At 46.9% G+C, this 16,736-nt stretch overlaps 1 protein-coding gene across 3 annotated transcripts in view; it reads right to left on the bottom strand.

Annotated features, from left to right (window-relative positions):
- The window catches only part of LOC308310289 (uncharacterized protein), a 151,196-nt gene that overhangs the window by 28,052 nt on the left and 106,408 nt on the right, over window positions 1–16,736 (bottom strand). For all 3 annotated transcript variants that reach the window (XM_080756569.1, XM_080756568.1, XM_080756570.1), the window contains exons 32-40: window positions 16,604–16,657; window positions 15,096–15,149; window positions 12,653–12,706; window positions 10,956–11,009; window positions 6,322–6,375; window positions 5,402–5,509; window positions 3,627–3,680; window positions 1,348–1,455; window positions 537–590 (exon numbers count right to left, since the gene is read on the bottom strand). In XM_080756569.1, the coding sequence (XP_080612695.1) occupies window positions 537–590; window positions 1,348–1,455; window positions 3,627–3,680; window positions 5,402–5,509; window positions 6,322–6,375; window positions 10,956–11,009; window positions 12,653–12,706; window positions 15,096–15,149; window positions 16,604–16,657 (594 nt within the window). The remainder of the gene's footprint in view (window positions 1–536; window positions 591–1,347; window positions 1,456–3,626; window positions 3,681–5,401; window positions 5,510–6,321; window positions 6,376–10,955; window positions 11,010–12,652; window positions 12,707–15,095; window positions 15,150–16,603; window positions 16,658–16,736) is intronic.

Consider the following 16,736-nt stretch of genomic DNA (forward strand, 5'->3'; position numbering starts at 1 on the left):
TGAAACTGGGAGGTTGGGGTTTGATCCCCGGCAGCTTTATATAGACTACTTATTAAGACTGTAAAAATGGGACCCAACGCCTCCCTGCTTGACACTCAGCATCAAAGGGTTGGATTTGGGGGTAAAATCAACTAATGATTCCCGAGCGCGGCGCGGCTGCAGCTCAACCGCTCCAAGAGATGGGTCAAATGCGGAGTAACAAATTTCACTGCGGTCGTGTGTGACTAATCGTACGACTTTGACTTTGGCTCCCCCTGCTGGGTTAGTGTCGAAGTGTCCTTGAGCAAGACACGGAACCCCCAACTGCAACCAGTGAGCAGGTTGGCGCCTTGCATGGTTTCCTCTGCCATCAGTGTGTGTGTGTGTGTGTGTGTGTGAATGCACTGATCTCTGGTTGCTCAACCAGATTAGAGTAACGTCTTACCTCATATCCTGGATGATCAACCAGATTAGAGTAACGTCTTACCTCATATCCTGGATGATCAAACAGATTAGAGTAACGTCTTACCTCATATCCTGTTAGAGTAACGTCTTACCTCATATCCTGAGATGCCTGGCTCTCCGTGTTGGCCCATGCTCCCTGGAGCGCCCTGGGAAAACGCCACAGGTGGGAAAAGTACTCATGAGTAGCAATACTTCAATGTAGAAGTGCTCCGTTTACAAGTAAAAGTTCAGAATTCTAAATGTGCTTTGAGTAAAAGTACAAAAGTGTTGGCGTCAAAATGCACTTAAAGTACCATTATGCAGAATATGTCCCATTTCAAGTTTTCAAATGTACAGAAATCTATTGAAAATTGTAGATCGGCTATTTTCAAATGGCCGAAATGTATATAGGGCTGAATGGTTAATGTATGTTTGGTAATAATAATCAAAATCTAAAAAGTAACTAGGAACTAACGTTTTTTAACCTATTTAGGCCCGACGTAAAAATAAATATAAAAGTCTTCTGATTTCAAAGATTTGTGCCGCATTTTCACGATTTTTCAAAAATAGCAGACCTACAAGCTCGTAGCGCGCCACTCGGTGGTGCGCTATGAGCTTGTAGATCTGCTATTTTTCAATAGCTTGTAGATCTGCTATTTTTCAATAGCTAAAGTATAACGTAATGCTTAAAACACCAAAAGGGGTTCCCGCCCCAAAATGGGTTAAATAATTGTAGTGGAGTAAAAGTATATTTGCCTCTGAGATGTAGTGGAGTAGAAGTAAATGTGTTGGAAATTGGAAATACTCAAGTACTTAAGTACAACATTGTACAGTAATTAAGTACATGTACTTAATTAGTTACCAAAACACACATTCAGCCAACAGCCAATAACAAGCTGCGTCCTTGCCCCCCCTCCTCGTTACCAGTGGTCCAATGGGTCCTCTCGCTGCCTTCGGTCCGACAAACCCCGCCTCCCCCTGTTCGCCCACTGGCCCGGTCTCGCCCAGGTGACCTTGGTGACCTTTGGTTCCCTGGAAAGAAGCCACCGTTAAATCAAGGAAGCAATGAGAGAGAACACAATCACAAGACAGCAACAGAGACACAGGAGGAACACACCCATGACTGGCAGCTGCGGGCAGCGGTGGCCGAACGGTTTTGCGGAGCAGTCTTGATATCGGAAGGTCGCTATAGTTCGTATCCCCGGACCGGCACGTTAAAATTACCACCGCTGAAGTGCCCTTTGAGCAAGGCATTGAACCTCTACCATGAAATGTTCCATGAGCAGGGCCTGGCTGTAAACAAGTTATTGAGCTTAGTCCAGTTACCCTGGGTAAACATAGTACCTTTCCTTAGTCCAGTTACCCTGGGTAAACATAGTACCTTTCCTTTCCTTAGTCCAGTTACCCTGGGTAAACATGGTACCTTTCCTTTCCTTAGTCCAGTTACCCTGGGTAAACATGCGGTACCTTTCCTTTCCTTAGTCCAGTTACCCTGGGTAAACATGGTACCTTTCCTTTCCTTAGTCCAGTTACCCTGGGTAAACATAGTACCTTTCCTTTCCTTAGTCCAGTTACCCTGGGTAAACATGGTACCTTTCCTTTCCTTAGTCCAGTTACCCTGGGTAAACATAGTACCTTTCCTTTCCTTAGTCCAGTTACCCTGGGTAAACATGGTACCTTTCCTTTCCTTAGTCCAGTTACCCTGGGTAAACATAGTACCTTTCCTTTCCTTAGTCCAGTTACCCTGGGTAAACATGGTACCTTTCCTTTCCTTAGTCCAGTTACCCTGGGTAAACATAGTACCTTTCCTTTCCTTAGTCCAGTTACCCTGGGTAAACATAGTACCTTTCCTTTCCTTACCACACCCACCACTACATCCTACACATGCCCCACCTGCAATAAAACATGTCATTCCAGGATTGGACTCTTTAGCCACCAAAGAACTCACCGTTAAGGACATTAAGTGGACGTCATCATCGGATTCGATGGACAACCATAAGCAAGCAAGGTTCTTAGTCCATGAGCCAGAGCTCTAAAATTGGTGGGAAAAAACTAGACCTATATTAAATTAGATTAAATGAAATGAAGACCTAGCTGGTCTCGGACACAGCCGAGAACGTATTGCTGTCGAATACGAGACTGATCGCCCCTTTACCAACTCGCCCCGCCATTTTGTGAGTGGTGCAACCACTCAAAAAAACCCCAGGAACACGCCCAGGGGCCTGGGCCGTGCCGCCCCGTGTCCGAAACGGTTGAGAAATGACAGAGTTACTGTGTGCTGGTCCCTCTACTGTACTGTCACTGTACTGTACTGGCACACCCGAAATCATCATATATACAGTTTATATGCGAGTGTGTTTGTGTGTGTGTTTTAGGTTGCGCACAGGTGGTGAAAAACAACCATGCTGTTTTCATGCTCAGACGCACCCACCCAGCCACACACACACACACACACATACAGTAAGTCCGTAAGGGAGTGGCTTGCACCACTCAAAAACTAAAACACTGTTTTAGTTGAAACTTTTAACTATTAAAACTTTGACGGGGAGCCCTTTAAGCCACAGTGTGCAGACTTTATTTTTGATTTCCCATGCCAATGAAGCCTCTTTGAGCTTAACCCATTCTGGATTGAGGTCGATTAAAAAAAAGCTTCTGAACCCTAACATTTTTCTGAAAAACCCATGTTTCTGTGTCAGTGGTCCTCAACCTTTTTCATGTCAAGGACCCCCAGAATTATCTCTATTGGGCCACGGACCCCCATCTCAAAATAAGTAGTTCTAGGGACCCCCCAGAAGCCAATATTTTAGTTAAAAATGTTCGCTCCGAAATATATATATTCAAAGATTTGCGCCAACATTTTCACGAAAAAAATAGCAGACCTACAAGCTCGTAAGCGCTACGAGCTTGTAGATCTGCTATTTTTTTCAATAGCTAAAAGTAGAACAGAATGATTGAAACACCTTAAGAGGAGTTATCACGCCCAAAATGGGTTAATAGAAAACAGGTTGAATATCGTTATTTGAAGAGCACCTTTTGAAGAGGCACTCTCCAATGTGCTTTTTTAGCAGGTCACTCAGGAACTTAATTAGCGCGACAGCAGGCAGCCATTAAACACCACAAAGCCTCCTGACACACAGAGACACACACACATGGCTACATGAAAGATGTCTTCTCCCAGTCAGCCGGTGGGTGGTCTGACAAACCTTTTCTCCTGCTTTTCCTCTCTCGCCAATTTTTCCAGGCTTGCCTTCTTGACCCTTTCGGTGAAACAAAAAGGGAGATGGCACGTCTTAAGTGATGAATACAAAGAGATAGTTAAGCCTATTCATAGTCTGAATTTTCGGTGGTGAGGTGACCACCGCTCCGGTGGTGAGCTGACCACCGGAGCTGAAATAACGTTGAGCGGTGGTGAGTAAAAAACAGAGAGAAGGGCTGGAGTGGTGGCGGTGGTTTGCGGCTCAGTGACGTCATGTTGTAATTCGGTGGTCACCTCACCAACGAAAATCCGAGTTTTTGTCGCGCTATCGAGGAACAGTCCCACTAGTCCAGACAGTCCAACAGAACACTCACCCTCACTCCCACTAGTCCAGACAGTCCAACAGAACACTCACCCTCACTCCCACTAGTCCAGACAGTCCAACAGAACACTCACCCTCACTCCCACTAGTCCAGACAGTCCAACAGAACACTCACCCTCACTCCCACTAGTCCAGACAGTCCAACAGAACACTCACCCTCACTCCCACTAGTCCATACAGTCCAACAGAACACTCACCCTCACTCCCACTAGTCCAGACAGTCCAACAGAACACTCACCCTCACTCCCACTAGTCCAGACAGTCCAACAGAACACTCACCCTCACTCCCACTAGTCCAGACAGTCCAACAGAACACTCACCCTCACTCCCACTAGTCCAGACAGTCCAACAGAACACTCACCCTCACTCCCACTAGTCCAGACAGCCCAACAGAACACTCACCCTCACTCCCACTAGTCCAGACAGCCCAACAGAACACTCACCCTCACTCCCACTAGTCCAGACAGCCCAACAGAACACTCACCCTCACTCCCACTAGTCCAGACAGCCCAACAGAACACTCACCCTCACTCCCACTATAGTCCAGACAGCCCAACAGAACACTCACCCTCACTCCCACTATAGTCCAGACAGCCCAACAGAACACTCACCCTCACTCCCACTAGTCCAGACAGCCCAACAGAACACTCACCCTCACTCCCACTAGTCCAGACAGCCCAACAGAACACTCACCCTCACTCCCACTATAGTCCAGACAGTCCAACAGAACACTCACCCTCACTCCCACTAGTCCAGACAGCCCAACAGAACACTCACCCTCACTCCCACTAGTCCAGACAGCCCAACAGAACACTCACCCTCACTCCCACTAGTCCAGACAGCCCAACAGAACACTCACCCTCACTCCCACTAGTCCAGACAGCCCAACAGAACACTCACCCTCACTCCCACTATAGTCCAGACAGTCCAACAGAACACTCACCCTCACTCCCACTAGTCCAGACAGCCCAACAGAACACTCACCCTCACTCCCACTAGTCCAGACAGCCCAACAGAACACTCACCCTCACTCCCACTAGTCCAGACAGCCCAACAGAACACTCACCCTCACTCCCACTAGTCCAGACAGCCCAACAGAACACTCACCCTCACTCCCACTAGTCCAGACAGCCCAACAGAACACTCACCCTCACTCCCACTATAGTCCAGACAGCCCAACAGAACACTCACCCTCACTCCCACTAGTCCAGACAGCCCAACAGAACACTCACCCTCACTCCCACTATAGTCCAGACAGCCCAACAGAACACTCACCCTCACTCCCACTATAGTCCAGACAGCCCAACAGAACACTCACCCTCACTCCCACTAGTCCAGACAGCCCAACAGAACACTCACCCTCACTCCCACTAGTCCAGACAGCCCAACAGAACACTCACCCTCACTCCCACTAGTCCAGACAGCCCAACAGAACCTTCCTGTCCCTTCAGTCCTACGGTTCCCCGGTCCCCTGGAGGTCCATCTGGTCCAGACTCCGCCTTCTCCCCCTGAGAAAACACATACAGAACACTAAATATCACACCTTCTCCCCCTGAGAAAACACGTACAGAACACTAAATATCAGACGGTTCTGGCGGGCCTCGATGCCGTCCTATAATGACTGCCCAACGGGTCGCGCTGTGACACATTGTGAGCTTATACAGTAGATCGGCTATTTTCAGCATGCCACCAAGTGAATTGTACTGGATCTCTTGTCCAATAGACAGTCCCTTCCTAACATTTTAGTCTCGTTTGTATTTGTTTGACGAAATTGGCTAAATATTGGTTGACGAAATTGTCAATATATGTAGTCTTAGTTTTGGTCATCACATAGCTTTGTTTTCATTTAGTTCTCTGCAGTGAAAAAAAGTTAGTTGACGAAAATAAATCACACCTGTGTGAACCGAGTGGTGCAACTCCTCTCTCTCTCTCTCTCTTTCTCTCTCTTTCTCTCTCATTAGCAGGCATCAGTCTGTCAGCACTCTCTCTGTTTCTGCATGGCACAACAACGCCCCCTACTGGTACTCATGCTGGTGCTCATACATAGGTGAACACATACATACATAGATGAACACATACATAGGTGAACACATGCATAGGTGAACACATGCATAGGTGAACACATACATAGGTGAACACATACATAGGTGAACACATACATAGGTGTACACACGGACATTGCTGGTTGTAGGAGTGGTTGCACCACTCAAAAATTGTCATAGTATTTTAGTCGACGGAATCAACACTGATGTAAAAGGTACTTTGAAAATGTGCCTAAAAGTAAAGGCCTTCGAATGACACAGAGTGAACTCCTTCCCACCTTCGCTCCATCGGGTCCGCTTTGGCCCGGTTCCCCATCGATGCCTGGCTCGCCCTGTGGACACAGAACCATCACACAGAACCAGAACACTGAAGGTTACAACATCAACAATGTACATTAACCCTTGGACGACCCTTGACGGAAATGACGGGATGAATCTAGTTTGACGGGCTGTCAATCAATGTCAATCATCGGGGGTTCAACAAAGATACATTTTTAAAAAAATTGGCTAATTTGGCGACTTCGCCAGATTCGTCTATTTGGTCAAAATCGCCATAATGGTGCGTTCCCGCCATCTGGTGGCAATAATATATATATGACTCTAGCATTGCCGTGTGAGAATGATCCATAGTATGTATATCGCGGATGTTTCTATTCGCATTAAAATGATGAATTAAAAATATGCCAATGTGTTACCCAAACGCTGAAGGTTACAGCATGGACCAATGTACATTAACTCACAGACACACAAGTTTAATTGTGTGGTTTTTTTGCATTCCAATGTGGAAGGCCAACCCTGAGCCAAATGGCGCATTGGCACAGTTGAAATCTTGTGATAATAATGAACAGTTTATTACTTCCAGAGCGCTGCAACCCGGCACCCTTTTGTTTTGATGTTTTAAATGTTTCCCCGTTGTCCTGCTGTGGTTGTTTCAGCCATAGATATATGTTAGAAAGGCTATAGATGGCTGCTTTGGAGAGGTTATCCTTTAAAATGAATAATCAGTTGGATAAATATGATCTGAAGTGGGACGTGTTCCTCAGTCATGTTGCAGGTCCCTTGGTGTGATCCATGGTCAGACAATGCCCTCTTGATTGTTTATTGTATTACTACACATTATGATACGGTTGATGATGCTGCGTTTGGTCGTGTAAATAATGTAAACTATTTTCTAATTATAATTTGATTTTGATTTTTCCTTTTTTTTTTCTTTCTATTTGTTTATCTCATCTATCTGACCTGTCCATGAATACATACTCTGCTGTTGTTGTTTGTGTTTGTATTTTAAGTTCTCTGTTTTATGTGTTTGAAAAAATCTAAAATAAAGTACTGATCATAAAAAAAAAGAAAAGGCTATAGATGGAAACTAGTCAACTAGTAAAAATGACTAGAAGTGAATGCCCTACTTTACAAAGTGCAGTACGTGGTGACTGAAACCTTGGCTATAACAGAACGGAGAGAACTCAGACTGTAATCTGTCAAATCCAAGGCCTTTGGGCTCTACGATGGAGGCTGAATCTTATGACAGTCATAAGACGGGCAGAGTACAGTGGGGATTACATGTAAGCACCCGCTGGTTTAGACTGCGTTTGATTTATATTGGCCCAAAAATCATCCCGTTTATAATATCATCATCCACCCCCTGAAGCTAAACGTTGCCAAGGCAACATCAATCATGGTTGCAGTGATGCAGCGTTTAGCGGAAAGCACAAAGGATCTGGCCAGATGTACGAGAACAGAGAGGAGTGGAAACGCCGATGGAGGGCTCGTCTGAGGACGACCAGGAGAGAGAGAGAGAGAGAGAGTGAGAGCAATCCATATTCCTACAAATCAATCCTGTATATAAGGATTGATTTCTCGTCTTTGACTTATGTATTGTGAATCCGATAACTGTGAGTGCTACATGTTTTGTTGTAAGTAGGATAGGCATGTATGTACAGTATACGCTTTCAGCTTCTGTCTATTCCCATTGATCATGTAACATGTAATATGGATCCATGCAATGGATGGATGGATGGAACAGTTTCTATTTGTAAAATGTGTACTTGAAACTGAAAGATGATCAAATAAACTAAACTAAACTAAAAAAAATCACCCTCCCCTCTCCTCACCCCCTCCTCCTCCTCCTCTCTCTCTCATTAGCAGGCAACAGTGCAGCACTATCTCTCTCTCTGTTTCTGGCACAACAGCGCCCCTACTGGTACTAATAGTCATATACTGGTGCTCATGGTCACATAGGTGGGTTAACGTCACATAGGTAGGTGAACACGGACGTCGCTGTTCCTTGGAGTGGTTGCACCACTCAAAAACAACAACTAAAAAAAACTACTTTTTTCCAGTGCATCACCTGTCCTCTGAGACATGGTGATGTGGGGCCATCGGGGGAGCCTACTACAGGTGTTTAGTACTGCTAAGCTCCTCAGGCCACTATTCTGTCCATTTGGTTCCGCTCTACCAGTGAAGAGAACAGAGTGGCGTTCAAGGACGTCATGGTTTTGGTCAATTACTGTATTTCAATTGTACTAAAGCTAGAACAATTCTTAAAGAAGAATCCTGTGCAGATTAACTTTCTCAATGTCATGTTTGTTGATTAGATTACACACATGCGCAAAGCAAAGCAAAGTTCTTTGTTTACCCAGGGAAGTGGACTAAGCTTGAGATGCTTGTTTACAGCCAGGCCCTGCTCATAGAACATTTCATGCTAGGGGTTCAATGCCTTGTCCAAGGGCACTTCAGCTGTGGTAATTCTAACGTGCCGGTCCGGGGATGCGAACTGGCAACCTTCTGGTATCAAGACCGCTCCGCAAACCGTTTGGCCACCGCTGCCACACATGGGCGGTTACGCAAGCAAGCAAGCAATTTAAATGGGTCAAAAAAGTCATGTCTCACCTAGACAGGATCTGCCAAGATCCTGTCTGAACTTTTTGTAAAATGGAATTTTTGTAAAAGTGTATTTTTATATTGTGGTATTGCTACTTTCCCACCACTGGTTCGGACTGCAGAGTAAAAAGAGAAGTGTGGAGGCTTTTTGATACGGTCTGGCACTGAATTTAATTGGCAGAGGAGTTCAAATAAGTTCCAAGACAGGGTTGATAGGGATGGAAGGCTGAATGACATTTTAATTTTAATATCTTTCTGCCCCTCTTTGAAACAGCAGAAAGGCACCGAGACTACGATGATTATCGCCGGATGGCACTTATTTCCCTTGTAATGAAAACGTTTGAACAACTTGTCTAAAATAATAATAATAATCATAATAATAAGACAGTAGACATGACAGAAGCTCCACTTTGCCCCCCGGGGAGAGGGGATGAAGATGATGCTATACTGCAAGCCTGTTAACTCATTTAGGCCTGACGTCAAAATGAAAAAAAAAAAAAGTCTTCTGAAAGAATATATATTTTGAAGGAAGGGGGGAAACATGTTTGGCCGATCTACGGCTTGTATATTATGGCATTCGGCTTCACGTTCCTTTGGCCACGAGCTGCGGAAATTATTCTAATTTGGATGAGCAGACACAGAACAGAGAGATGGAGTGAACGGTTCTGGTTCTGTAGCACTCTCTCTCATATTCCACCGGATCTCCTCGTGTCTTTCTCTGCTTTTGTCTTATTATACAAATGACTGTCAGACTTATTATGAAGGCAGCTACTGTATATGTTTTTGCACAATTAAGGAACAGAGTTGTGGACGTAAACAGAAAAGGGCTGGGAAATATATATAAATATTGTGATATATGCGACTAGATATCATCTGGGATTATACCACAGGTCGTTTCCAGGAAGCAATCCGATTGGTTGAAACAGCCTTCTAGCCGTGGGTTAAACCAGCACCATTCACCACCTAACCATTCATTTTAAGGGTAACTGTTGTATAATTGCAATATTACAGGAGAGGGTGTGGGTTAACGTGATTATTGCCACTTCAGTGATGCTTGCGGAATTCGACTATACGTCTCGTTCCTGACCGCATCAATGTCGTGGCAATAATCACGTTAAACCACACCCTCTCGTGTAATATTGCTTAATTTTACACGCAGGGAGTTATACCTGCACGATGGAGAATGAACAAACACCCTGTGACTCCTATCAGAATATAAAGCTATTATTCAACGACTATTTCAACAGAAGAACATGACTTACGGCCCTCTTTAACAGGTGCGTGCAGATCAGAGGTGCATTGTGGGATACTTTAACAGGTGCGTGCAGATCAGAGGTGCATTGTGGGAAACCTCTTTAACAGGTGCGTGCAGATCAGAGGTGCATTGTGGGATACTTTAACAGGTGCGTGCAGATCAGAGGTGCATTGTGGGATACTTTAACAGGTGCGTGCAGATCAGAGGTGCATTGTGGGAAACCTCTTTAACAGGTGCGTGCAGATCAGAGGTGCATTGTGGGATACTTTAACAGGTGCGTGCAGATCAGAGGTGCATTGTGGGATACTTTAACAGGTGCGTGCAGATCAGAGGTGCATTGTGGGATACTTTAACAGGTGCGTGCAGATCAGAGGTGCATTGTGGGAAACCTCTTTAACAGGTGCGTGCAGATCAGAGGTGCATTGTGGGAAACCTCTTTAACAGGTGCGTGCAGATCAGAGGTGCATTGTGGGAAACCTCTTTAACAGGTGCGTGCAGATCAGAGGTGCATTGTGGGATACTTTAACAGGTGCGTGCAGATCAGAGGTGCATTGTGGGAAACCTCTTTAACAGGTGCGTGCAGATCAGAGGTGCATTGTGGGATACTTTAACAGGTGCGTGCAGATCAGAGGTGCATTGTGGGAAACCTCTTTAACAGGTGCGTGCAGATCAGAGGTGCATTGTGGGATACTTTAACAGGTGCGTGCAGATCAGAGGTGCATTGTGGGATACTTTAACAGGTGCGTGCAGATCAGAGGTGCATTGTGGTATACTTGCCCTCTGGCCCGTCAGGCCCTGCTCACCGCCGTTCCCAGGAGGACCGCTGGGCCCCTAGTGGTCAGCCAGAGAAATGACACGGTAAAGCCACTGAGGCTTAACAACACACAGATGAAAAGAAAATAGCAGATCTACAAGCTCACAATGTTTAATGTTAAAATGGTTAATGTATGTTTTGTGATAATGTCAAATCTACAAAGTGACTAGTAACTCAAAGTTTTCAAATAAATGTAGTGGAGAAAAAGAGTACAATATTTGCCTCTAAGTAAAGTAAAACAATAAAAAATACCTAAAAATTGTAAAAAAGTACAGTACTTAGTTACTTTCCACCACTGCAGACCGCATTGAGTTCATTCAACTATTTATTTTAGTCATAGTCTCTTAAATAGTTTTCATTTAGTTTTAGTCACATTTTTTTTTTATAAATTTTTTATCCCACGATTTTGTAACCCAGTTTTCTTTTCACCCAGTGCCAATTATCTAATGTAATCCTGGGCGCTACACTTCCTCTGCCAACCTGGGGGGGCAGCGGACTGACCTCATGCCTCCTTCTATGCATGAGGAGTCCAAGCTGCTTCTTTTCACCTGACAGAGGGGAATTTCCCCGGCCGGACGTAGCGCGTGGAAGGGACACGTTATTCCGACCAGTTCCTTTCCCCTCCATCAGGCGCCCTGGCTGGCCAGGGGGAGGTAGTTTTAGAGACCAGGATTACGGCATGTTTTTGTGAGGGTATCTACCCTAGGGGACACGGGGAGAACATGCAAACTCCACACAGAAAGGCCCTATCGCCAACCCCCGCCTTGGGTATGGGCACTGATGACGCGGAGGAGGGAACACGCCGCCAGTGCCCACAGCGTCCCCAGCGGGAATCGAACCCAGGACCTTCTAGCTGTGAGGCGACAGCACTACCAACTGTGCCACCGTGCCCCTTGTTTTAGTCACATTTTAGTCACCTGGAATGGTTAAGTGTTAAGTTAAGTTTTAGTCGACTAAATATCATAAGAGTTTAGTTGATGCCGACGTAATGTCTGATTGTAGCCGACCTACTCAGCTCAGCGACGTGTTTTCAGCATGCAACCAAGTGAAAAACTACTTATACTGGATCTCTATACTTTATACTCTATTACTCTATACTCTATTACTTATACTGGATCTCTTGTCCACTATAGAGCGCAGCAGTCCCGCCCCCTTTCAGAAAAGCGAGTGGCCCAGGAAATGAAACCCCAATGCATTCTCCCATCGGCACTTCGAATATAACTTATTTAAAGACGGTTACGCCGCGGACAAAGCCAATTCGGATCATGACAAATCATGACAATGAACACGATGTTTTGGGACGATCAAATCATTAGAAAGAAGAAAATAAAGGCAGGAGACATAACACTATTTGTTTTGTTTTTCGTCTTATAAATTATTTGATCGTCCCAAAACATTGTGTTCATTGTCATGATTTGTCATGATCCGAATTGGCTTTGTCCGCGGCGTAACCGTCTTTAAATAAATTATATTAGAAGTGCCGATGAAAGAATGCATTGGGGTTTCATTTCCTGGGCCACTCGCTTTTCTGAGAGGGGGCGGGACTGCTGCGCTCTATAGTCATCATAGCTTAGTTTTAGTTTAGTTTCCATTTAGTTTTCGTCAGTGAAAAAGGTACAGTGGGTTTTGTCATAGTATTTAGTAAGTGAATGTTAATTACCTTCTCACCGCGCTGGCCGGGCAGTCCCCACTCCCCCACCTTCCCCGGTGGACCCTGTCACAATAAAACCAGCACAGTTCAGATGTACTACAGTCCCCCCCACTCCCCCACCTTCCCCGGTGGACCCTGTCACAATAAAACCAGCACAGTTCAGATGTACTACAGTCCCCCCCCACTCCCCCACCTTCCCCGGTGGACCCTGTCACAATAAAACCAGCACAGTTCAGATGTACTACAGTCCCCCCCACTCCCCCACCTTCCCCGGTGGACCCTGTCACAATAAAACCAGCACAGTTCAGATGTACAACAGTCCCCACTCCCCCACCTTCCCCGGTGGACCCTGTCACAATAAAACCAGCACAGTTCAGATGTACTACAGTCCCCCCCACTCCCCCACCTTCCCCGGTGGACCCTGTCACAATAAAACCAGCACAGTTCAGATGTACTACAGTCCCCACTCCCCCACCTTCCCCGGTGGACCCTGTCACAATAAAACCATCACAGTTCAGATGTACTACAGTCCCCCCCACTCCCCCACCTTCCCCGGTGGACCCTGTCACAATAAAACCAGCACAGTTCAGATGTACTACAGTCCCCCCCACTCCCCCACCTTCCCCGGTGGACCCTGTCACAATAAAACCAGCACAGTTCAGATGTACTACAGTCCCCCCCACTCCCCCACCTTCCCCGGTGGACCCTGTCACAATAAAACCAGCACAGTTCAGATGTACTACAGTCCCCCCCACTCCCCCACCTTCCCCGGTGGACCCTGTCACAATAAAACCAGCACAGTTCAGATGTACTACAGTCCCCCCCACTCCCCCACCTTCCCCGGTGGACCCTGTCACAATAAAACCAGCACAGTTCAGATGTACAAACAGTCCCCCCCACTCCCCCACCTTCCCCGGTGGACCCTGTCACAATAAAACCAGCACAGTTCAGATGTACTACAGTCCCCCCCACTCCCCCACCTTCCCCGGTGGACCCTGTCACAATAAAACCAGCACAGTTCAGATGTACTACAGTCCCCCCCCACTCCCCCACCTTCCCCGGTGGACCCTGTCACAATAAAACCAGCACAGTTCAGATGTACTACAGTCCCCCCCACTCCCCCACCTTCCCCGGTGGACCCTGTCACAATAAAACCAGCACAGTTCAGATGTACAACAGTCCCCACTCCCCCACCTTCCCCGGTGGACCCTGTCACAATAAAACCAGCACAGTTCAGATGTACTACAGTCCCCCCCACTCCCCCACCTTCCCCGGTGGACCCTGTCACAATAAAACCAGCACAGTTCAGATGTACTACAGTCCCCACTCCCCCACCTTCCCCGGTGGACCCTGTCACAATAAAACCATCACAGTTCAGATGTACTACAGTCCCCCCCACTCCCCCACCTTCCCCGGTGGACCCTGTCACAATAAAACCAGCACAGTTCAGATGTACTACAGTCCCCCCCACTCCCCCACCTTCCCCGGTGGACCCTGTCACAATAAAACCAGCACAGTTCAGATGTACTACAGTCCCCCCCACTCCCCCACCTTCCCCGGTGGACCCTGTCACAATAAAACCAGCACAGTTCAGATGTACTACAGTCCCCACTCCCCCACCTTCCCCGGTGGACCCTGTCACAATAAAACCATCACAGTTCAGATGTACTACAGTCCCCCCCACTCCCCCACCTTCCCCGGTGGACCCTGTCACAATAAAACCAGCACAGTTCAGATGTACTACAGTCCCCACTCCCCCACCTTCCCCGGTGGACCCTGTCACAATAAAACCAGCACAGTTCAGATGTACTACAGTCCCCCCCACTCCCCCACCTTCCCCGGTGGACCCTGTCACAATAAAACCAGCACAGTTCAGATGTACTACAGTCCCCCCCACTCCCCCCACCTTCCCCCGTGGACCCTGTCACAATACAACCATCACAGTTCAGATATACAACACTTATATATTACGTATATTTCAGCACACGAATCCTAGCATCCCTGTTAGTCCCTTTCGCCAACCCCGCCTCGGGTATGGGCACTGAGGATTGCGGAGGAGAGAACACGCCCCCCAGCGCCCACAGGGCTGTATTCTGCGTGTCTTAAGTACCAGGTCTTATTCCCTAACTTGAGTAAACTAAAGACCTGGAGGCATGATCAATGCCATTTGGCTATTCTGAGTGGCCAAAGAGCATTGATCACGCCTCCAGGTCTTTAGTTTACTTAAGTTAGGGAATAAGACCTGGTACTTAAGACACGCAAAATACAGACCACCATGTCCGCAGCGGGAATCAAACCCAGGACCTTCCTAGCTGTGAGGCGTACACACCGTTTTTATACAACTCTATCGTTCACCCCCAGAGACTCCGTAAACCATTAACTTTTTAGCACAACTTCTGTCATATTGCAGTGATTGGAACAGATTTGTGATGGCAGTCACACACAAACTCACCTGTAAGCCCATCTCTCCTAGCGGCCCCATGGTACCAGGTGGCCCCACTGGTCCCTGGGTAGAGGAACACAGGCAAAAAGCAGTTTCAAAATCCCCAACCGGTGTCTTTGTAAATGGCACTCGAGGAGGGAACAATGTGAAAAGGGCAAAGAAACCGTGGTGGGTTTGTGGAGCTACGTTGATCAAGAGATGGCTGAGAGCTATATGCAAGGCCCGGGGACAGGGCAGACTCCCTCCGCCCCAAGGCAGACTCCCTCAGCCCCGGGGCAGCAGACTCCCTCAGAATAGTCTGCCAAAAAGCTTCTGTGAGCGATGGAAACAGGCCTGCTGTTACAGAGACACACTCAGGGCTACAACAAAGCTGTCTCTCGGGTAAAGGGGTGGTATGAATCAAAAAGACTCTTCTCTCTTTGAGTCCAAAAGACTTGGGCAAGAGTGAGAAAAAGCAGATTAGGATGCCTTCCGGCTTGTCTGACCACCAGGGGACGGCTTTCCACTTTCCAGTCAGTGAATTAAGACGGGGCAAACTGAAGATACTTTCATATCCAACAAAGAAAAAGAAAAAAAAAAAGCTATACAGCAGGTGCTAGAGAGCTCCATATCGTTAAAGTAACCTTGTAGTTTCCATTTGTTCCCTGGATTCAGACCTGCTGCCACCCACCAAACTCTATTTATTTTTTAAACCAGAAATGTCCGCAGCAAAGATGCAGAGAAAGAAGAGAATAATTCTCGTTACTGCGGTCTCTTACTGGGGAGATTCTAAAAACAGAAGCCCAAATGAGCAACTGTCGTGCAGAAGATAGGGCTGGGCAACTGACATGACACGATACTGACCATGATACTGACATGATACTACCAGCTCAGTGGCCTTGTGGTTAGAGTGTCCGCCCTGAGACTGGGAGGTCGGGGTTCGATCCCCGGCCCGGGTCATACCAAAGACTGTAAAAATGGGACCCCAATGCCTCCCTGCTTGGGTTGGATTTGGGGGTAAGTCCCTGCGACATACTAGCGTCATGTCCAGGGGGTGTACTTGTACATCAAGCTGCCTCACGCTACAGAAACAGGAGATGGGCTCCTGCTCCTATGGGCCTCATGGCTACAGAAACAGGAGATGGGCTCCTGCCCCTATGGGCCTCATGGCTACAGAAACAGGAGATAGGCTCCTGCCCCTATGGGCCTCATGGCTACAGAAACAGGAGATAGGCTCCTGCCCCTATGGGCCTCATGGCTATACAGAAACAGGAGATAGGCTCCTGCCCCATGGCTCGGCAAGGCTACTTACTTACTACCATGATACTGACCATGTCCATGACACTGACCATAATAGACTTTTCATAATCAACTAAACCAATTTGTCAAATTAAACACCTATATTAGGCTATACTTTGTCATACACTGGGGTGGTGTGCAAAATTGTTTAACCAGCTATCTATAAGCTCACAATTTGTCGCATCACAACGCGCTGTAAGCTTGTAGATTTGCCATTTTCTAAAACCATAATTACTCACCGGCTGTCCTGCGATTCCTTTGTCTCCCGGAGGCCCTGAAGGTCCTTGGACACCCTGGAAATAAGAGCAGATCCTTAAAAATACACTCTAGTACTGTTCATTACAAAACGTGCATTCTGCCTACTATAATTCT

This window comes from Protomyctophum bolini, assembly GCF_963924005.1.
Source record: "Protomyctophum bolini genome assembly, chromosome: 22".
Taxonomy (NCBI): domain Eukaryota; kingdom Metazoa; phylum Chordata; class Actinopteri; order Myctophiformes; family Myctophidae; genus Protomyctophum; species Protomyctophum bolini.